This window comes from Manis pentadactyla, chromosome 1, assembly GCF_030020395.1.
Source record: "Manis pentadactyla isolate mManPen7 chromosome 1, mManPen7.hap1, whole genome shotgun sequence".
Taxonomy (NCBI): domain Eukaryota; kingdom Metazoa; phylum Chordata; class Mammalia; order Pholidota; family Manidae; genus Manis; species Manis pentadactyla.
In genome coordinates this window covers 1,590,961-1,614,256 of record NC_080019.1, presented here as the reverse complement: position 1 = coordinate 1,614,256, position 23,296 = coordinate 1,590,961, and the positions used below count along the sequence as shown (strand labels likewise).

Sequence of the window (23,296 nt, the reverse complement as noted above, 5' to 3'; positions counted from 1 at the left end):
AGACTTGTAAGTAAAAAAGATAAGTTATTTGCCTTCTATATATCTAACACACACTGGTGAAGCAGGAATAGAGACTCCTTTTCTAAGAAAGGACAGCGTCAGCACCATGCAGTCCCTGGTCCATACGCATTCTGAAAGCTGGCCGGGAGGGGTACCGGCAGCCACAGCCTGTGCCCAGGAGCCGGGGTCCTGCGGGCTCTGTCCCCTGGACTGACTTTCTTTCCCTCTCAGTCCAAACTGGTGCTGCTTCTGCAAGTACAGTTAGTTTCCTTAAGAATTTTGTGTGACTTGAATAAATGATATCGACATTAACTACATTTTACAAAAGCCACTCTTTCTTTCTTTCTTCCTTTTTTTTTTTTTTCTTTTTTTTTTTTTTTTAAATAATTATTTTTTATTGAAGGGTAGTTGACACACAGTATTACATTACATGAGTTTCAAGTGTACAACACAGTGGGAGAACATTTATATACATAATTCTAGGTTCCAGCTATCACCCTACCAGGCTGTTACAATATCTTGACTATATTCCTTATGCTATACATTACATCCCGGTTACTAATTTATTTTACCATTGGAAGTCTGTCCTTTTTTTTTTTTTTTTTGTGAGGGCATCTCTCATATTTATTGATCAAATGGTTGTTAACAACAATAAAATTCTGTATAGGGGAGTCAATGCTCAATGCACAATCATTATTCCACCCCAAGCCTAATTTTTGTCAGTCTCCAATCTTCTGAGGCATAACAAACAAGTTTTTACATGTAGAACAAATTCTTACATAATGAATAAGTTACATAGTGAACAGTACAAGGGCAGTCATCACAGAAACTTTTGGTTTTGCTCATACATTATGAACTATAAACAGTCAGTTCAAATATGAATACTGATTTGGTTTTTATACTTGATTTATATGTGGATACCACATTTCTCTCTTTATTATTATTATTTTTAATAAAATGCTGAAGTGGTAAGTAGATACAAGATAAAGGTAGAAAACATAGTTTAGTGTTGTAAGAGAGCACATGTAGATGATCAGGTGTGTGCCTGTAGACTATGTGTTAATCCAAGCTAGACCAGGGCAATAAAACATCCACGTATGCAGAAGATTTCTCTCAGAACGGGGGGGTGAGGTTCTAAGCCTCACCTCTGTTGATCCCCAATTTCTCACCTGATGGCCCCCCTGCGACTGTGCCTGTCTTAGGTTGTTCCTCCCTTGAGGAATCTTACCCGTCTCTGGCTAACCAGTCATCTTCCGGGGCCATACAGGGAAATGTGAAGTTGGTAAGTGAGAGAGAAGCCTTATTGTTTGAAAAAGTTAGCTTTTTACTTCTTTGCATATTTATGCCCTGTGGCTTCTATGCCCAGCATTTGTCTTGAGGTATCTTTACCACTTGGAAGAATTATGATACTCGGTAAATTTGATATGAGGCACGAATTCTATTTAAGGGTTGTAATTAGGAAGGAAGAAGAAAAGCTATAGAAGTAGCAGGCGGAAGAAAACATGGGAAGATTGATTATTTCTTTGATATATCTTCTTGTAGAGTAACTTCAGCATGTATAGGTTTTAAGCTACTACTTAAATTGCACACACACATTAACATAATAGGAGTATAGTTACATAACCAAAGCATATCTGTAATTACCAGCCATCTGCAGTGAAACCAAGAAAACCAGTTAGGCACCTTAGGCATTTGTGAAAACTTATCTATGATATGGTGGATATTGTCCAAATGAACTTGAACAGTCTGAGAGAAATCAGACAAATTAAAACAACCCATTCCTGGGGACTGTTCACATGCCATATGTTCTTTTAACAATAAATAGTTTGTAGTTGTAAGACTTTGGAGCGCTACAATTTGCACTTCTCCAAATTCTTGGTTGAGTTCCAACAGTATAGATCCAGTCAAATTTGTTGTTTTACTGTATGCACAGGCCAGCTTAGATATCTCCTTCCTCATTCCCATGGCAGGTCCAGGAACTGGTGGGATGAGTGCATCTACAGCTGTAGCAGTGCGTGGATCTTTGTTGGGGTTTTTTGATGATCATCTTCTGGCATGAGTCTTCCAGAGGGTGCAGATGTTGGAAGTTCTTTTTCATATCATATCTTAGTTCATTTTCGGGGTAGCCCAATTAGGCTTTGATCCTCTGTATAAACACAAACAGACCCTTTGCCTACACTTTTATATGCCCTTTATACCCTTGTGTAGAACTCGTTGGAGGTTACCACACAGGAACTGCCCTTTTTTTTTTTTTTTTTTTTTTTTTGCTATCACTAATCTACACTTACATGACGAATATTATGTTTACTAGGCTCTCCCCTATACCAGGTCTCCCCTATAAACCCCTTTACAGTCAGTGTCCATCAGCATAGCAAAATGTTGTAGAATCACTACTTGCCTTCTCTGTGTTGTACAGCCCTCCCTTTTCTCCTACCCCCCCATGCATGTTAATCTTAATACCCCCCTACTTCTCCCCCCCTTATCCCTCCCTACCCACCCATCCTCCCCAGTCCCTTTCCCTTTGGTACCTGTTAGTCCATTCTTGAGTTCTGTGATTCTGGTGCTGTTTTGTTCCTTCAGTTTTTCCTTTGTTCTTATATTCCACAGATAAGTGAAATCATTTGGTATTTCTCTTTCTCCGCTTGGCTTGTTTCACTGAGCATAATACCCTCCAGCTCCATCCATGTTGCTGCAAATGATTGGATTTGCCCTTTTCTTATAGCTGAGTAGTATTCCATTGTGTATATGTACCACATCTTCTTTATCCATTCATCTATTGATGGACATTTAGGTTGCTTCCAATTCTTGGCTATTGTAAATAGTGCTGCAATAAACATAGGGGTGCATCTGTCTTTCTCAAACTTGATTGCTGCATTCTTAGGGTAAATTCCTAGGAGTGCAATTCCTGGGTCAAATGGTAAGTCTGTTTTGAGCATTTTGATGTACCTCCATACTGCTTTCCACAATGGTTGAACTAACTTACATTCCCACCAGCAGTGTAGGAGGGTTCCCCTTTCTCCACAGCCTCGCCAACATTTGTTGTTGTTTGTCTTTTGGATGGCAGCCATCCTTACTGGTGTGAGGTGATACCTCATTGTAGTTTTAATTTGCATTTCTCTGATAATTAGCGATGTGGAGCATCTTTTCATGTGTCTGTTGGCCATCTGTATTTCTTTTTTGGAGAACTGTCTGTTCAGTTCCTCTGCCCATTTTTTAATTGGGTTATTTGTTTTTTGTTTGTTGAGGCGTGAGAGCTCCTTATATATTCTGGACGTCAAGCCTTTATCGGATGTGTCATTTTCAAATATATTCTCCCATACTGTAGGGATCCTTCTTGTTCTATTGATGGTGTATTTTGCTGTACAGAAGCTTTTCAGCTTAATATAGTCCCACTTACTCATTTTTGCTGTTGTTTTCCTTGCCCGGGGAGATATGTTCAAGAAGAGGTCACTCATGTTTATGTCTAAGAGGTTTTCGCCTATGTTTTCTTCCAGGAGTTTAATGGTTTCATGGCTTACATTCAGGTCTTTGATCCATTTTGAGTTTACTTTTGTATATGGGGTTAGACAATGGTCCAGTTTCATTCTCCTACATGTAGCTGTCCAGTTTTGCCAGCACCACCTGTTGAAGAGACTGTCATTTCGCCATTGTATGTCCATGGCTCCTTTATCAAATATTAATTGACCATATATGTCTGGGTTAATGTCTGGATTCTCTAGTCTGTTCCATTGGTCTGTGGCTCTGCTCTTGTGCCAGTACCAAATTGTCTTGATTACTATGGCTTTATAGTAGAGCTTGAAGTTGGGGAGTGAGATCCCCCCTACTTTATTCTTCTTTCTCAGGATTGCTTTGGCTATTCGGGGTCTTTGGTGTTTCCATATGAATTTTTGAATTATTTGTTCCAGTTCATTGAAGAATGTTGCTGGTAGTTTCATAGGGATTGCATCAAATCTGTATATTGCTTTGGGCAGGATGGCCATTTTAACGATATTAATTCTTCCTAGCCACGAGCATGGGATGAGTTTCCATCTGTTAGTGTCCCCTTTAATTTCTCTTAAGAGTGACTTGTAGTTTTCAGAGTATAAGTCTTTCACTTCTTTGGTTAGGTTTATTCCTAGGTATTTTATTTTTTTTGATGCAATTGTGAATGGAGTTGTTTTCCTGATTTCTCTCTCTGTTGGTTCATTGTTAGTATATAGGAAAGCCACAGATTTCTGTGTGTTGATTTTGTATCCTGCAACTTTGCTGTATTCCGATATCAGTTCTAGTAGTTTTGGGGTGGAGTCTTTAGGGTTTTTTATGTACAGTATCATGTCATCTGCAAATAGTGACAGTTTAACTTCTTCTTTACCAATCTGGATTCCTTGTATTTCTTTATTTTGTCTGATTGCCGTGGCTAGGACCTCCAGTACTATGTTAAATAACAGTGGAGAGAGTGGGCATCCCTGTCTAGTTCCCGATCTCAGAGGAAATGCTTTCAGCTTCTCGCTGTTCAATATAATGTTGGCTGTGGGTTTATCATAGATGGCCTTTATTATGTTGAGGTACTTGCCCTCTATTCCCATTTTGCTGAGAGTTTTTAACATGAATGGATGTTGAACTTTGTCAAATGCTTTTTCAGCATCTATGGAGATGATCATGTGGTTTTTGTCTTTCTTTTTGTTGATGTGTTGGATGATGTTGATGGACTTTCGAATGTTGTACCATCCTTGCATCCCTGGAATGAATCCCACTTGGTCATGGTGTATGATCCTTTTGATGTATTTTTGAATTCGGTTTGCTAATATTTTGTTGAGTATTTTTGCATCTACGTTCATCAGGGATATTGGTCTGTAGTTTTCTTTTTTGGTGGGGTCTTTGCCTGGTTTTGGTATTAGGGTGATGTTAGCTTCATAGAATGAGTTTGGGAGTATCCCCTCCTCCTCTATTTTTTGGAAAACTTTAAGGAGAATGGGTATTATGTCTTCCCTGTATGTCTGATAAAATTCCGAGGTAAATCCATCTGGCCCGGGGGTTTTGTTCTTTGGTAGTTTTTTGATTACCTCTTCAATTTCGTTGCTGGTAATTGGTCTGTTTAGATTTTCTGTTTCTTCCTGGGTCAATCTTGGAAGGTTATATTTTTCTAGGAAGTTGTCCATTTCTCCTAGGTTTCCCAGCTTGTTAGCATATAGGTTTTCATAGTATTCTCCAATAATTCTTTGCATTTCCGTGGGGTCCGTCGTGATTTTTCCTTTCTCGTTTCTGATACTGTTGATTTGTGTTGACTCTCTTTTCTTCTTAATAAGTCTGGCTAGAGGCTTATCTATTTTGTTTATTTTCTCGAAGAACCAGCTCTTGGTTTCATTGATTTTTGCTATTGTTTTATTCTTCTCAATTTTATTTATTTCTTCTCTGATCTTTATTATGTCCCTCCTTCTGCTGACCTTAGGCCTCATCTGTTCTTCTTTTTCCAATTTCGATAATTGTGACATTAGACCATTCATTTGGGATTGCTCTTCCTTTTTTAAATATGCTTGGATTGCTATATACTTTCCTCTTAAGACTGCTTTTGCTGTGTCCCACAGAAGTTGGGGCTTAGTGTTGTTGTTGTCATTTGTTTCCATATATTGCTGGATCTCCATTTTGATTTGGTCATTGATCCATTGATTATTTAGGAGCGTGTTGTTAAGCCTCCATGTGTTCGTGAGCCTCTTTGCTTTCTTTGTACAGTTTATTTCTAGTTTTATGCCTTTGTGGTCTGAAAAGTTGGTTGGTAGGATTTCAATCTTTTGGAATTTTCTGAGGCTCTTTTTGTGGCCTAGTATGTGGTCTATTCTGGAGAATGTTCCATGTGCACTTGAGAAGAATGTATATCCCGCTGCTTTTGGATGTAGAGTTCTATAGATGTCTATTAGGTCCATCTGCTCTACTGTGTTGTTCAGTGCTTCCGTGTCCTTACTTATTTTCTGCCCAGTGGATCTATCCTTTGGGGTGAGTGGTGTGTTGAAGTCTCCTAGAATGAATGCATTGCAGTCTATATCCCCCTTTAGTTCTGTTAGTATTTGTTTCACATATGCTGGTGCTCCTGTGTTGGGTGCATATATATTTAGAATGGTTATATCCTCTTGTTTGACTGAGCCCTTTATCATTATGTAGTGTCCTTCTTTATCTCTTGTTACTTTCTTTGTTTTGAAGTCTATTTTGTCTGATATTAGTACTGCAACCCCTGCTTTCTTCTCACTGTTGTTTGCTTGAAATATGTTTTTCCATCCCTTGACTTTTAGTCTGTACATGTCTTTGGGTTTGAGGTGAGTTTCTTGTAAGCAGCATATAGATGGGTCTTGCTTTTTTATCCATTCTGTTACTCTGTGTCTTTTGATTGGTGCATTCAACCCATTAACATTTAGGGTGACTATTGAAAGATATGTACTTATTGCCATTGCAGGCTTTAAATTCGTGGTTACCAAAGGTTCAAGGTTAGCCTCTTTAGTATCTTACTGCCTAACTTAGCTCGCTTATTGAGCTGTTATATACACTGTCTGGAGATTCTTTTCTTCTCTCCCTTCTTGTTCCTCCTCCTCGATTCTTCATATGTTGGGTGTTTTGTGCTGTGCTCTTTCTAGGAGTGCTCCCATCTAGAGCAGTCCCTGTAATATGTTCTGTAGAGGTGGTTTGTGGAAAGCAAATTCCCTCAGCTTTTGTTTGTCTGGGAATTGTTTAATCCCACCGTCATATTTGAATGATAGTCGTGCTGGATACAGTATCCTTGGTTCAAGGCCCTTCTGTTTCATTGTATTAAATATATCATGCCATTCTCTTCTGGCCTGTAGGGTTTCTGTTGAGAAATCTGACGTTAGCCTGATGGGTTTCCCTTTATAGGTGACCTTTTTCTCTCTAGCTGCCTTTAACACTCTTTCCTTGTCCTTGATCTTTGCCATTTTAATTATTATGTGTCTTGGTGTTGCCCTTCTTGGATCCTTTCTGTTGGGGGTTCTGTGTATTTCCGTGGTCTGTTTGATTACTTCCTCCCCCAGTGTGGGGAAGTTTTCAGCAATTATTTCTTCTAAGATACTTTCCATCTCTTTGCCTCTCTCTTCTTCTTCTGGGACCCCTATAATACGGATATTGCTCCTTTTAGATTGGTCACACAGTTCTCTTAATATTGTTTCATTCCTGGAGATCCTTTTGTCTCTCTCTATGTCAGCTTCCATGCGTTCCTGTTCTCTGATTTCAATTCCATCAATGGCCTCTTGCATTCTATCCATTCTGCTTATAAACCCTTCCAGAGTTTGTTTCATTTCTGCGATCTCCTTTCTGGCATCTGTGATCTCTTTCCGGACTTCATCCCATTTTTCTTGCGTATTTCTCTGCATCTCTGTCAGCATGTTTATGATTCTTATTTTGAATTCTTTGTCAGGAAGACTGGTTAGGTCTGTCTCCTTCTCTGGTGTTGTCTCTGTGATCTTTGTCTGCCTGTAGCTTTGCCTTTTCATGGTGATAGGAATAGTCTGCAGAACTGGGACGAGTGATGGCTGGAAGGACTTCCTTTCTTGTTGGTTTGTGGCCCTCCTCTCCTGGGAGAACAGCGGCCTCTAGTGGCTTGTGCTGCGCAGCTGCGCGCAGACAGGGCTTCTGCTTCCTGCCCGGCTGCTATGGAGTTAATCTCCGCTGTTGCTGTGGGCGTGGCCTGGCTCGGGCAGCTACTCCAAAATGGTGGAGTCGCGTTGGAGCAGGAGCTGCTGGGAGGCTATTTATCTCCGTAAGGGGCCTCCCTGCTCCCTGCAGCCCAGGGGTTAGGGTGCCCAGAGATCCCGGATTCCCTACCTCTGGATTAAGTGGCCCGCCCTGCCCCTTTAAGACTTCCAAAAAGCACCCGCCAAAACAAAACAACGACCACAAAAAAAAACAAGAAAAAAAATTTTTTTTTAATTTAAAAAAAAAAAAAAATTTTTTTTAATTAAAAAAAAAAAAGGTGGTCGTTCGTTTTTCTTTATTCTCCGGTGCCAGCCTCAGGCCTCTGCTCACCGGTCTTTCTGCCCTGTTTCCCTAATATTGGGGTCCCTGTCCCTTTAAGACTTCCAAAAAGCGCTCGCCAAAACAAAGCAGCAAAAAAGCAAAAAAAAAAAATGGTCGCGCGCTTTTCTTATGTCCTCTGTCGCCCAGCCTCCAGTGCCTGCTCACTGTTCTTGCTGCCCTGTTTTCCCAGTATCGAGGGCCCTGCACTCTGGCCCGGATGGCTGGGGCTGGGTGTTCGGCAGTCCTGGGCTCCGTCTCCCTCCCGCTCTGCCTGCTCTTCTCCCGCCGGGAGCTGGGGGGAGGGGCGCTCGGCTCCCGCGGGGCCGGGGCTTGTATCTTACCCCCTTCGCGAGGCGCTGGGTTCTCTCAGGTGCAGATGTGGTCTGGATATTGTCCTGTGTCCTCTGGTCTTTATTCTAGGAAGGGTTGTCTTTGTTATATTTTCATAGATATATGTTGTTTTGGGAGGAGATTTCCGCTGCTCTACTCACGCCGCCATCTTCCGCCCCCCCCCCCTTCCTTTTTTTTTGAGACTGGCCATTCTCTACCATAGTTGCCTGTGAGAATGCTGTGAGACAGTGTGCTTCAGAGTCTTAGAAATCCTCTTGTCCAGCAAAAAGAGTCTGGGGAGCGTGCCGTGAAGTCTCCCTAGCCGTAGCAGGTGGTCGTATCGCCACTCACTTGGCTCCCTCATTGCCTTATTGCCCTGAATTAGTGTTTGTCTTGAGGCCAAGTCTTCCCTTGTCAAACTTTTGTTGCTTAGAAGGAATTATCTTGGGCTTTCTCTTCTAAATTCTTATAAGCTGAACAGTTCTTTCTTCAGTGAATCAGTCTGTGAACTTTATCAGAAGCTACTAGAAGAAGCTAGCTGGCACATTGAACATTCTGCTTAGATAATTGGTTAGCTGGATCATTGAATCCATTGTATTTCTGTCATCCTTGTTATCGCAGGTACCAGATTTTCTGCCACCATAAGCAAGAATCCCTTTTGCTCCAGCCTCCAATAATATTTTTTTCTACTAGCCAATCTCTCGCCAACAGTCTTCTTGAAGATTTTTCTAATTCTGCCTGCTGTCTAGTCCCAAAATTAGTGCACGTTCTAGGCTTTTGTTTTGACAGTGCCCCATTTACAGATACGAAGTGCTGTTCCAGTTACCTATTGCTGCAAAACAAATTACTCCCAAACCTTAGTGACTGAAAGTAACTATTTTATTTCATGTCACACTTTGTGGGTCAGGAATTGGGAAGGTTCTTCTCCATGTGGCATTCGCTGCATCACTCAGTGGTATTCAGCTGTCAGCTGGGTGTATACTGGAAGGTGCAAGGTGATGCCTTTTCCATGCCTGGGGTCTTGGCAGGGTTTAGCGGCCTGTCCGGCGGGCTCCTCTCATCTCGGTTTCAGGGCCTTGCCATTTGGTCTTTCTAGGGTAGTTAAACTTCTTTCTTGGTGGCTAAGGCTTCCAGATTCCAGGGTGGCAGCTGCCAGTTCTAAAGACTAGACCTAGACCTGTGCTAGCAACACTTTGGCTGAACCCCATTGGTCGGGCGGTCTCAATGCCAGCCCAAATTCACGGTGAGGAGAAATGGAGCCCCCTCTACATGACGGGAATCAGAGACCTTGCTGTAGATGTGACCATCTTTAATGCACCACAGTGACTTAAACAGTCCTACTCGTTAGAATCATAGTCAGGAGGTGTCTTATGCCTTTTCTATAAACAACAAAACCCTGTTAGAGATCTAATAGAGGCTACATAGCCTAGAGCAAGGGTCAGCAATCTTCTTCTATAAAGAGCCAGATAGTAAATATTTTAGACTTTTTCTGGCAATACAGTCAATAAACCTAGTTTGAAGAATGAGTCATAATGATAGGGCTTGTGGTGATAGTGAAAAATTACTCATTTAAAAAGAAAGGAAGGATTCCCCCCACACACATACTTATCTTGTATGAGTAAACAAAAAAAGCATTTGAATAAATGACAAAAACTTTAAGGATGGGTACAGTGTCAATTATCTTTCTAAGTAAGACAGCTAATTAGAAGCTTTAAAACTAGAGAAGGAAAGAGATTCCAGGAAAAATGAGGGGATATGGTGGCTTAAACCGTATAGTATTGATAATCTGAATTGGAGAGGAAAAAGAGAAGTTAACAAATGAAGAAAGCTCTTATTACTATTTACTTTCAGAAAATATCAGCCAGGTAAAAAAGGAGCCACTGCCAGAAACAGAGGCAGTCCCTTGGCTATTAATTATTTGAGGGTCTAGGAAAGAAGATTTAGCATACTCTGATTATGTTCTTAGTATCATTGTGAAAGCCCAGGTAATAGGTTATTTTTTTCTGTTTTGGTGGTTGAAATATTTTGGTGACTGAACTTTCTTGTCAGTTACTAATGAATTATAGTATTTTCTTATTTCTTAGTCTATTCTCCTACCATATTTCTAACTACAGATGTCATTATTCTTTAAACTAGTTTGTGTATCTTCTTTAAAGTAATTTACAGATACTGAAGTTTCAATGAAAAGGAACTTTTATATAATCATGAAAAACACAGCCTATAAGATTTCTTTTGAGTATTTTTATTGCAGTGAAAATGCAAAAGGAAAAGTCTATCATTTCAGAAACAATGGAAGTAGAGTACACAGTAAGATTAAAGATCTATAGATAAAATATTTAACTTTTTCTGTTACCACTAAAATATCAGCCTACAACTAGATAATGATAATTTATAGAAAATTTATTCAGTTTTCCCTAAACAAATTTTGTTCTAAGACGTGTTTTGTTATATGTGTTTGCTTCTCAGAACCTGACGACTTGGAAACAGAAATTCTGCAAGAACCAAGCAGAGCAAACAAAGACGGCAGCTTGCCGCGCGGGGCCGTCAATGTGTGGGTCAGTGAGACAGAAGGAACGGAAACTGAGTATGTTACCTCTTTCTCCTTGCGTTTCAGACCCTGCTTTCTCTTTGTAATACCTTTTTAACGAAATACTGTAACAACCTAGTTTGCATTATATCTTATTACTGTAATACCTTATAGAAATAATTTAATTTTTTTTACTAGAGATTACATTCATGTGGTTCAGAAATCAATAAGTACATAAAGGTGTACAGTAAAAAGTTTCTTTCCCACCTCTGTTCCCCATCCAGCAATTCCCACTGTTTCCTCCCAGATATTTTTACTATAAACATAAGCAAAAAACAGATACATAGACTTTTTCTCCTTTAAATCATTAATGTAATGTACAGTCATATACAATTTGTATAATGTACACAGTATTTTCCACCTTTTTAATTTTTAGTTAATAATCTGGGAATTTTTTCATATTAATACACAGAGGCTTCGTCTTTTTTTCTTATTTTATGGCTACTTGGTATTCCACCCATTCCATGGATGTACCGCAACTCAGTAAGTCTACATCAGTTGATATGACAAATGATGCTGCAGTGAATCCCTTTTACATTTTGCCTGTAGGTTAGCTACACAGAAGCATAATTTCTGGATCAATTGCATTTTTATAAATTGCATTTGTAATTCAGTTACTCTTCTTCCCAGGAGTTGTACTAATTTACACTCTCAGAAATAATGTATGAAACCTATTTTCCCCACAGCCTTGCCAAACTGTCACTATCAAAAATTTTTTTTTTGCCAATCTGATAGGTAAAAAAATAGTTTGGGGTCTTAGTTTATCTCATTATTGGTAAAGCTGAGCACATCTTTTCAAATGTTTCAGGTTTTTTTGTATTTCCTTTTCTATGAGTTCTCTGTTTATATCTTTGACCCATTTAAAAAATCTGGTGGGTGGTCTTTTATAAATCATCAGTAACTCTAAATATTAGAGATATTTGCCCCAATTGTTATGTGAATTACAATTATATTTTCCTTCTTGACCATATGTATATATATATGTCACTGTTTTTTAGTTTTGTCAGGCAGACCTGTTTTAGGTTGTCTTATTTATTTACCTGTGTTTTGGTAATTAAGAGAACTTTCTTTTTAAGGTTATTAAAGACTTGTTAGTCTTTCCTGGTACTCCTTTTATGTAGGTCTTTTTACATGTAAATCTTTGACCTGTTTGGAATTTACCCTGACGTGTAGATTCAGCCCTTTTTCCAGACGGCTGCCCAGCTGCCCCAGTTCCATTTGTTAAGAAGCCGTATTTCCTGCACAGATTTAAAATGCCCCTTGTAATATGCACTAAATTTTTTAATTATTTGGGTCCTTTCTGGTTTGTTTTCCTGTTTTCATTAGTCTTCATACAGTGTGCTTATATGCACTATTTTAATTAGAATGTAAGATATATTTTCAGATGATTAAGGCTAATTTCCTTTTATTGCTCTTCTTTTTTTGGTTGTGCTGGCTAATATTTCATCTGAATGTAGAATTTATTAAGTGCAGCTTATCTACCCCCAAGGAAAAAAAAAAATCAATTGATATTTTACTGGATGTTAAGTTCATAAATTGCCATAGGGAAAGAATCGATGTGTGTTCTTCCTGTCCAAGGACGTGGTAGGCACCAGTCCAGTCCGTGTGGCACTGGGTTCTTGCCCTCCAGTTGCTCTGCTGAGCGCCTGCCACACAGTAGTGACTGGGGAGAGCAGGTATCCGCTTGTTCTGGACTTGAGCAAAGATGAGTCATTTGTTCACCTTCATTAGGTATGACTACTTTTTAGTTAAGATAGGTTTTCTATTCATATTTTACTTACTAAAAAAAAAGCATTGGATTTTGTTAAATGACTTTTCAACCTCTGGAACGATTCATATAAAAATATTTTTCATTATCTGTTAGTATAATGAATTATATTAATAGATTACTTAATATTGAACCACCCTGCAACTCTAGTTGGCCATGATGTATTATTTTAATGTATTTCTATATTTTAGATTTTTTTGTGTTAATACTTGCAAGAGTCATCTGTAGTCCCTTTGTTAAGGGAAATTGTTGTTGTATTTTGTTAATCATGCTATACTTCTTTCATAGAAATGTAACTGGAAGTTCCTTCCTCTGTCATGGTCTGTAAGGGATTGTCATATGTTTTCTGTGAAGAACCGGGTAGTGAATACTTGGTCTGTGATTCAGCTATTCAAGTCTGCTTTTATTGCAAAAGCAACCAGAGATAACCCATAAACAAATGAGTGTGGCTGTTCCAGTACAGCTTAATGTATAAAAACAGGAGGCTGGCTGCACTTAGACATGGGCTCAGAGATGCACATGCAAGAATGCTTACTGCAGGAGAGTCATAGAAAAAGACTTGAAATTGTTTAAATTAATAAGGAAGTGGCTAAAAATATTGTATACTACATTATGCACAGCATGCAGCATTTAAAAGAAGAACAATTCAGAGAAAAAAGTTCCATTTCTAAAACCATTCAATAAAACAATAAAGACCTCTAAATGTAAAAGAAAATAAAAGGAGGTAACTTAGTAATTAATATCCAAAGTTCATAATAAACATATGCAAATTAATAATAAAAAGACAAAGTCCAGGAGAAAAATTGGGAAGAGTATGAATAGGCTGCTCACAAAGAAAGAAACTCGTATACAACTGTATGATACTTTGTGGATTCTAGGAAGCCAATAACACGAGAAAAAAGAGATCAGATGTTTAAGTTCTTTGACTAACTTTACTCAGGGGAGAACTATGTACAAATGAATGTCACTGCCAGTAAGATTCCTTTCTAAGGAGAGCAGTGAAGAAAAAGCAGGGCAAGCGTCCAAATGTGTTTCAGTGAGCTTCTCCATAAAGTACCATGGAGCTGGGGGAAGCGACAGTAGTTTGGGTGAGGCGTTGGGAGTTGGGTACTTGGGCATCCCGCAAGTGCGCATGTGAATCAGAAGAGCTGACTTGGAGCTCCCCTTGCCAATTGTAATAGTTTAAAATGTGCACATCATGTGATAGACCTTTTACTTTTTGTTATCTCCTCTCAAGGTCATCCACACATGTGCCAAAGATACATATACAAGAATGTTTACTGCAGGAGAGTCAGCAAATAATCTGAAATAGTGTAAATAATTAATAAGGAAGCGGCTGAAAACAAGAAAGTCTGTGCCGCACCGTGGACGGTGTGCGGCACTTACTGGGGTGAGATGGAGCTCCATGTATTGATAGGGAAACACGGCCCAAACACCGAATGATTAATGAAATAAAATGATATTGCATAAAAAGCGGTTGCATACATTAAAATAACACTGTGGTAATTCTGTGTAAAAATTATTATATACTCAAGTGCATATATATTGATATATTTTAAAGGAAATGTATCATAAGGTACCAAACTGATAATCAGTAAAGACAACTGGGATTTGCATGGTTAGGGGAATCTTAAAAGGAGCATTACTTTTTTAAAAATTAAGATAAAATTCGTAGCATTTACCATTTTTGCCATCTTAGAGTGTACGATTCAGTAGCATAGAGCACACGCACAGCGCCGTGCGGCCGTGACCACCGGGTGGTTTCAGATGCGCTCATCACCCCACAAGGAAACCTGTTACTGGTCAAGCAGCCATTCTGTTCCCCCGACCGACCCCCCCAGCTCCTGGCAACCCCTGACCTGCGGTCTGGCTCTGCGGCTTTGCCTAATCTGGGCATTCCGCGTGGAATCACATAGTATGTGGCTCTTTGTACCTGGCTTCTCCCAGTTAGCACAGATTCTCAAAGTCTATCCATGTTGTAGGATGGTGTTTCAATTCTTCATTCTTCGAAATGTCTCAGTAAATCCCACGGCATGAATACGCGCGACCGCGCCGTGTATTTTCGCCCGCCCAGCAGGTGTCAGGAGCAGTGCGTCCGTGGGCACCTGTGCCTGGGTCTTGGGGTCGCAGCTGGGAGTGGGGCGGCTGGCGCTCTGACTCCGTGCTTACCTGCTTGAGAGACCAAGGAGCATTTCACTGGGGATGAAGAAAAGTGCTACTCCTATGATTAGACACAAAGTAACACTTTGAAAAATAAGAGTAGAAAATTACTCAAAATTTAAAATGGGAAAAGTAAAAAATTATTTAAATTTGAGATGGATTATAAAGAAGGAAGAAAACAAAAACTGCTTATAAGCCAAACTCCCAGAAATACATTTTTGGTACCAGTGTTTATTCTTCCAGTGTTTAAATTTTGTTTAAAAAGTATAATACATGAGTTTAATTCCCAGTTGTATTGAGTTTTAAAATAGTGAGTTCTTTATCTTTTGTTCTCAGTGAATTCATTCCTTTAAGACATTTTTGTGCATATCATTCTATTCCTTTTACTGTGCTACACACCATTTTTTTGAAACTTAACACCTTTTAATACAAATTGGTCTGCAAATTACTTTGCTTCCTTAAAAAATTTATCTTGACTGTTGTTCATATCAGTTCATATAGATTTCTGCTTCATTCTAGCAGCGGCATGGCATTTCAAAGTATTGGTATATCATAATCCTTTATATTCTCTGCTATTAAGGGGCATTTGATTGCTTAAAGTAGTTCTCAAACATTAGCAAGCATCAGAATTACTTGGGGATTTATTAAAATATGTTGCTGGGCCTTATCCCCCAAAGCTTCTGATCACAGGTCTGGCGGGGGGCAGCCTCATAACTGCACCCCAACGAGTTTCTGTGCATTGCTGGTGTTCTCAGAGCGCACTTTGGGAACCACCAGTACAAGAAGTGGCCAGGCTGGTTGTTGTGAATGGTTATGATCTGTGAGGGTTTGAACAGGGTCAAAAATAGTGTGCTTATAAGAGAAAGTATATATGCAAGTGAGAAAAAATATTTAGAAGAGGAATCACAGGATGCTAATGAACTCGTGTTCCATTTTTTCTCTATTTGAGAGCGCTTTCCTTTCTAGTGGACTGTTTACTGATGATATCCATCTGCGGCAGGTTGGAAGACAGGGTCACCGTTCAGCAAAATGAAGTTTCTGAAGATGGCATCTCAAGGACTGTGGACCACAGTAGTGAAGTTCAGATAGGTGAGTATCAGCGTCTAATCACTGTCTAAAGCCATCATTGGTCTAATTACTTTCCGGAGGGTTTTTTTAACCTGTTTTATTTGGATGACATATTAATAGAGAGCATTCCTTATCAATCACCTCAATCATTTAAAATATCTAATAGGCATAGAACATTCAATACTTCATTCATAAGTCTAGATTGTAGGCAACATGGGTAATAAAACTTTTTGGTCACTATTTTTATCAAAAGTTCAAAACAAAAAGAATTGCTTGCCAAAACTAAGCCAGTGTGCTAAGGACATTAAATATGTTGTCCTCTTGATTTTAATAGTACTAATTAAGTATAATAAATATAATTTTTCTATCCTATAGGAATAAAGATAGACTGGAAATAAATATGTGTGTCTGAAAGTGTATTTTTTCACATTTCTTTGCATTTGTGTCTACATTTAGAACTTCCATATAATGGAAGTATATAGCAAATTAAATCTGCTTTCTGAAAAATAAAGATTATATATATGTACATATATATTTTGATTTTTGTTTTTCTGATAAGTAGTTTTATGTTGGAATTCGTGTTAAATACTGTGCTTTTTCAATATTACTTAGGACTTCATTTAAATACTGTATAGGCTTATTACATAATCTTTCCTTTATACCCCAGAACCTGGAGTAGATGGTTCTCAGCCCTCTGAGTGTGATGGAGAGAAGTCTGTGCAGCCAGAGCCATTCTTCCACAGAGTGGTTCATTCCGGACACCTGCTCGCAGCCCCGCAGGTCCAGTCAGCTCTCTGCTCACCAGAAGAATCCTTTCCACTTCGATGTCACTCTGATTCACCCCCAAACCACAAAAACAAGAATTCCTTGCTGATTGGACTTTCAACCGGGCTGTTCGATGCAAACAACCCAAAGGTGAGTGTGCTCCTCAGATGGAAAACAGCTTTTATAAAATTGGGTACTGTTTTTCTTTGATAAACAGTGACACTGAGTTTTATTCAGTTAAACACACACACACACACACACACACACACACACACACACACACACACACACACATATCAAAGCAACAAAAATAACAGACAGAATAATTTACCTTTTCTCTTCTGAGATACTGGAAAGAAATTACCCTTGAGAAGTACAACTAGGAAAAAGACCACTTCATCAGCTACCCTTGCAGGATTCTTTTTTTTTTTCCTCTTTTTTTTCTTCATCTTTTTTTATTAGGGTATTATTGATATACACTCTTATGAAGGTTTCACATGAAAAACAATGTGGTTACTATGTTCACCTGTATTATCAAGTCCCCTCCATACCCCATTGCAGTCACTGTCCATCAGTGTAGTGAGATGCCAGAGTCACAAATTGCCTTCTCTGAGCTACACTGTCTTCCCCGGGATCCCCCACACCATGTGCACCAATCATTATACCCCTTAATCCCCTTCTACCCTCCCTCCCCACCCACCCTCCCACACCCCTCCCCTTTGGTAACCGCTAGTCCCTTCTTGGAGTCTGTGAGTCTGCTGCTATTTTGTTCCTTCAGTTTTGCTTTGTTCTTATACTCCACAAATGAGGGAAATCATTTGGTACTTGTCCTTCTCTGCCTGGCTTATTTCACTGAGCATAATACCCTCTAGCTCCATCCATGTTGTTGCGAATGGTAGGATCTGTTTTTTTCTTATGGCTGAGTAATATTCCATTGTGTACATGTACCACCTCTTCTTTATCCATTCATCTACTGATGGACACTTAGGTTGCTTCCATATCTTGGCTATTGTAAATAGTGCTGCAGTAAACATAGGGGTTGTGCAGGATTCTTTTTATAGGGTCGACTTTTATTTGAGCGAAAGATCCCTCTTCCACTATCTCCCTTTTCCACTACCTGATCCAGCTTTCATTTTTAGTATGAAACTAAGCTTAAGAAATATATCTTAAATGGACATAAATGGCATCTTGCCTAATTTGTATGTAGAAATATTGATAGATGTAAAAGTTTTTCAAACCTCTTACCTTTTCTCACTTGCTATTTTTAAAAATATATAACTTTTTTCTTAAGAAATAACATTATCTATAGAAAATTAAAAAATACAAATAAAGACATCATATCATTTTGTTATATTACTTTCCATATATGAAATTTTTATATAACTTTTTATCAAAATAGGATATTATGCATATTCTTTGTGTAACCTACTTTTCTATTTAATATGTATAGTAAAAATACTACAAATACTATATTACAAAAATGGCATTTTATCATGTTGTCAAATATTCTCTCATATCATCTATATTGACAAGAAATTCCATTTTGCTGTATCATAATTTTTTTATCTAACCTATGTCTATTGTTGGCTCTTTAGGTTTCAATTTTTGTTATTATAACTACATATACCTCTATCTTTGTACATATCCACAATTATTTCCATAAAATAAATTTCTGTAAGTAGAATTCAAAAAGCTTTATTGTATATTTCCTGATTTCCTTTCAAGAAACAGCTTATAGTGCCATCAATAGTATGTGAGATCCCATACCCTAAATAGCACCAACTATTATCATTTATTTTTAAATTGTTTGTTTAATGAATGAGCAATGATGTTTCTTTTTAATTTGTATTTCTCTGTTAGTGAGGTTGAACATTTTTCATATATTTAAGCCTGTGTATTGAATTGCCTGAATTCTTTTCTGTGACTTTTTTAAATATGTCATTTTGATATTCAATTTAATTTTCCAATTGGATATGTTGCTATCTTGTATAGTATTTCCTTATGCTTATCTTAAGTGTAGATTGCTAAATTCTCTCACTTGTCTAATAGCTGTCAGAATTTCAAAAATATAAACTACCAGAAGAAATTTATGATCTTTAGATTTAGAGAATAAGGCTTATTGACAGGGCAGACAAGGATCATCATAAGATTCATGTACTTTCTTGTGTAGTAAAGGTGTATGGTGTGTTTATCCCAGAGCTTTTTAATAACTTAGTGCTATAAAGTTAATATTCCTTGCACAATACATGTGATTACTTGGTTTTCTTTCACAACCTTAATTCAGCCTTAGTAGTTCCCTAGAGAGTTACTCCGAATGTAAGCATGGCAAAACAGACTCACAAACAGGACTGTGAGAGGGCAGGAGAAACACTAGAAAATGGAAGCCATCTGCAGCCTTTTAGGGCAAGGACAGGAAGCCATACCTGCCTGTCCCGTAGGTCTCTGAGGTCATGAGAATTCGCCACTGGCCCAAAGAGTAAATCATCAATGCTCGTAATGGTGGCCTTGAGTCACGAAGAAGAGGTAAACGTTATTTATAGGCACTTATATTATCCTTTCACTAAAATAGGATAATTTAACCTCTTACAAAGATTTTTGTCAGAAGCTCATAAGAAATACTCGGGTACACTGCTTGTGTCCTTTCTTCTATTAAATAACATCCTTCCTGTGTTTTGGACTCCAGCCTGTCACCCTCTCAAGGATTCATGCCTTTACTTTTGTCACTTAACCTGTGCCATCCTCTTTCTCCTGTAGCGACCATTTCCTTGACACACGTGTCCCAGTAAGTCCCCTCCTGAGTCGCAGGCGTCTCCTGAGCCTGTGTCCTTTCTGGCTGCCATCCGCATCTCTGCTCCCCTTGTGGATGCCGTGAACATGTGTCGCTGCCATCTTCGCCTCCCTTCGCTTGCTCTGTGAAAGCTGCTCTTGTCAAATTCATCCGTTAACAGTGCATTGCCAACTCTCCCGTCCCTTTCTCTCCCTCACCTTTCTCGACTTTTCTTCTTTAACAGAGTCGATGTCCACCTTACTTTTGCCGTCGTTTTCTCTGTTGGCCTCGTTTATGTCACGCTTGCTGCTCTCCTCGGCACCCAGCAGTCACCCTCGGCTCCTGCACTGGCGGCTGCTCCTCCAGTGGATCTTCTGGAAAGAGTGGGTGCAATGTTCTGTAAATGTCGAGAATTAAGTCACGCTGGTTGGTAGGGGTGTTCAAGTCAGCCTTCTTTATCTTCACGGACTCTGTCCACTCTAACTAGCAGTTGCTGAGAAAAGATTGGAATCCTTAAAACTACACTTGTATTTACCTACTTATCCTTTCAGTCGTGTCCATTTTTGTTCCATGTGTTTTGAAGCTCTGTTACTGAGTGAATAAGAATTTAGAATTGTTATTTACTGTGGTGAAATGACCCTGTTTGATAGTGTTGTCCCTCTTCTATATCCTGGTTTTCTTTCTACTTGTTTATCAATTACTGAAAAAGTACTAAAATGGCCAGTCAGTGGAATGTGAATTAATAATATTTATGTCTTACTGATGAGTTGGCCCCTTTATCATTATGAAATGACTCTCTTAATCCCTGGCTGTATCACCTTGTTCTGAAGTCTGTGTTGTCTGGTTTTAATATAGCCATTCCAGCTTTCTTATGGTTAGTGTTGATATGGTATATGTATTTTACACCCTTTACTTTTACTTAAACTGATTTTACCTGTAAAAAAATTTTTTGCAGCCATCATACACTCAAGCTTGCTTTTTAACCAATCTGACAATCTTTTGAAGTGATTAGACCATTTATGTTTCATGTGTTTTTCAGTACATTGTTGGTATGATGGAGTGTAACCCTACCATTGTGTGATTTGTTTTTGATTTGTCTCATTACTTCTTTGTACCTTTTTACTTTTATTCTCCTTTCTTTTGGATTGTTTTTAGCATTTTGTTTTTTCTGTACTATTTACTTATGTTTTCTTGTTGTCATTCTCGATGTTCATGGTAATCTTTAGATTTCTACAGTCTTCCTTGAAACAACGTTACACCATCTCACAAGAAACATAAGGACCTTACAGCGGTGAACTCGCCCTGCCGCCCGTTCGCCTGCCCTTCGTGGCACTGCTGTCATTATTTTACTTCCACATGTGGGACAGACTCCACAATAAATCATACTGTTTTTGTCTTAAACACTCAACCATCTTTTACAGAAAGTAAAAATCGAGGAAGTCTTTATATTTTCCAACTTACCATTTCTGACGTTCTTCATTCCTTTGTGTAGAATTCAAGTTTCTATCTGGTATTATTTTTTCTTCCACTTTTAAGAACTTCTCTCTTATGCAGCCCTATTGGTGCTGATTTTTTTTTCAGCTTTTGTTTGTTTAAAGCATTTTATTTCACTTTCATTTTGAAAAGGTATTTCCATAGATCTGGAATTATACTGTCTTCTAGGGTGCACTGTTTCTGATAAGAAACTTTAAATACAGTAGCAGCTTTCCTAAAGTAGCTCAGCTTGATAAGGTTGAGAGTATAGCACTTAATGCAGATCGCTGAAGGTACATTCATAATAGGTCAGAGTAAAATAGTTTACAGGTGTGATCTTCTCATGATGAACTTACCGAAGAATAGAGCCCAGTTCACCAAAGGCCCTTCCCTTTAGACCTTCCTCACTTTAGGGGACAGTGAATAAGGGGGGAGAGAAGCCACATGTGTTCCACTGATACTTTTTTCGTATGGGGAGTAGAATGGAAAACTGATCTTTATGAACACTTGAGAATTTCTTTTTATTCTCATAGCAGATGTAGAGTGGGGGGAAGATTATGTTCAGTTCACAAATAGCACATGTGGCTTACGTGTCTTTTGATTTTGCAAAAATATAAATTCTTAGAAAATGTCCATAATTTTTGCCTTTGGTATATGTTCATAGTTTTTACATTTTATATGAAAAATGCTACAGATGAAGAGGTGAGTTGACAGTATTCTTCTCCTTAGAATTTCATGGGAAGTTGTTAGTGCAGTTAGTATGTAATTCATTCACTGTCTTACGTGGTCCTTCTCAGTTCTGAGAAAAAAATAGACCTTCACAAAACAACAAAATCTAAAGGAAGCATGTATTCTTAAAAAATGTTTTAATATTTCCTAAAACATTGCCTTCCTGTTTGATTTTGTAATGGTACCAAGTGCTAGCTGTGTAAATTATGCTGCTAAGAATCTAGAGAAAAGTTAGTCTGACTATGAATGAAGTAAGATCGTGGGTAACATGTTATAGGTGAACAGCTGATTTCAGGGGTATGTCTATGAATATTAAAACAACAGAATATTATTTAAGCAACATGAAAAATGTTGAATCAATTAACTATAAGAGTTCTTATGTAATACCTTTCTGACTGAAGATGAATATCTTTTTTAAAAGTTTAATAGTTTATCAAAGAAGACTGTGGACATAAGGGGTTTTTAATATAGAACAGATAGCTGTTGGATTGACAGGTATTTATACCCATACCGAAAGGAAGGTTTTCAAATTACATACCCCTTGAAATTTCTAACTGTATTATTTTGTTAGGTTATGAAAGTTATTTTAATTAATGGAAGGAATAAACTAGAATAGAGATTATTTTACCAAGACTAAAAACTTATTTCAGTCTAGTTGCATCCTTTTGTATAGTCCCCTTGGATTTCGGTGTATCGTGCATATGTGTTTATTTTTATTGATTAGCATGTATTTGGAGAAATTATTACTGGATGCATATCCTGCATCATGCTAGTTTATAATATACATGGTTCAAAACATTAAAATAATAAGCATAAATTCTCCCGACAGAGGGAAATTCAGCCAAAGAAATACTTCCAGTACATCATGAAGTTTTCTGACAGCAGTCTATCTTTATTCACCCTCTTGTAGTTCATAACCAGTTTTTCCTCTTGAGTGCTATAATGTGTAACTTCTGTTCAAATAATGGAAATCTGTCCTTTTTTATTCTTAGAAAAACAGACTGTACCAATAAAATTGGCGAAGTATATAAATTTTCATTAATATGCTAAACATTGTGTTTTCTTCACAGCCTGCCATCTGGTGTAGGGTTCTTATAAGGGCCTTAGAAATCGTGTTTCCAATATCTCAGATTCCTTTAGGGGTGACTCACCCCTGAGATTTAAGTGTATAGATATTTGTTTCATAGCTCTGTCTGTGCATCACATTCTAATTTTGGAAGGTTGGTGAATAGAGGCAACTCCTGCCATCCCTGGTCTTACCGACACAAATCAAATTTAAACACTTCAACTGTGTTTTTTTCTCAACTCGGTTTGCTGAGTTTCTTCTATGCTGCTGTGAGTGATTCTCTTGTGAACTTCAGGATACCTGTCTTTCCAGGCTTCCCTTCCATTGGGAAGGGGGCTCTGCTCACCATCCGTCGTTGCTCCGGGAAGTGACACAGACTTTTCCTTGCGCTAATTGGAGGTCCTTGATTTCACCTGTGTTGGCTGCCAGCCGCTCCTACAATAAAATGATACAGAGGGCCACCACTTATGTGTGATGGTGCTTACCCATGCTTCAGGCCAACTGACTCCAGAATTTGGGCAAAAACATAGGAGGAGGTTTGGCCATAGGACAGTGAGAGTCTGAGGGAAAATACGGACCATGAGTGAG

At 38.4% G+C, this 23,296-nt stretch overlaps 1 protein-coding gene across 7 annotated transcripts in view; it reads left to right on the top strand.

Moving 5' to 3' along the window:
• The window catches only part of NEK1 (NIMA related kinase 1), a 174,613-nt gene that overhangs the window by 130,863 nt on the left and 20,454 nt on the right, over positions 1 to 23,296 (top strand). For 4 of the 7 annotated variants that reach the window (XM_057501650.1, XM_057501737.1, XM_057501694.1 and 1 more), the window contains 3 exons: positions 10,792 to 10,909; positions 15,790 to 15,929; positions 16,576 to 16,823. In XM_057501650.1, coding sequence (XP_057357633.1) covers positions 10,792 to 10,909; positions 15,790 to 15,929; positions 16,576 to 16,823 — 506 coding nt within the window. The remainder of the gene's footprint in view (positions 1 to 10,791; positions 10,910 to 15,789; positions 15,930 to 16,575; positions 16,824 to 23,296) is intronic. The other 3 variants (XM_057501795.1, XM_036890940.2, XM_036890935.2) reach the window with 1 other exon arrangement.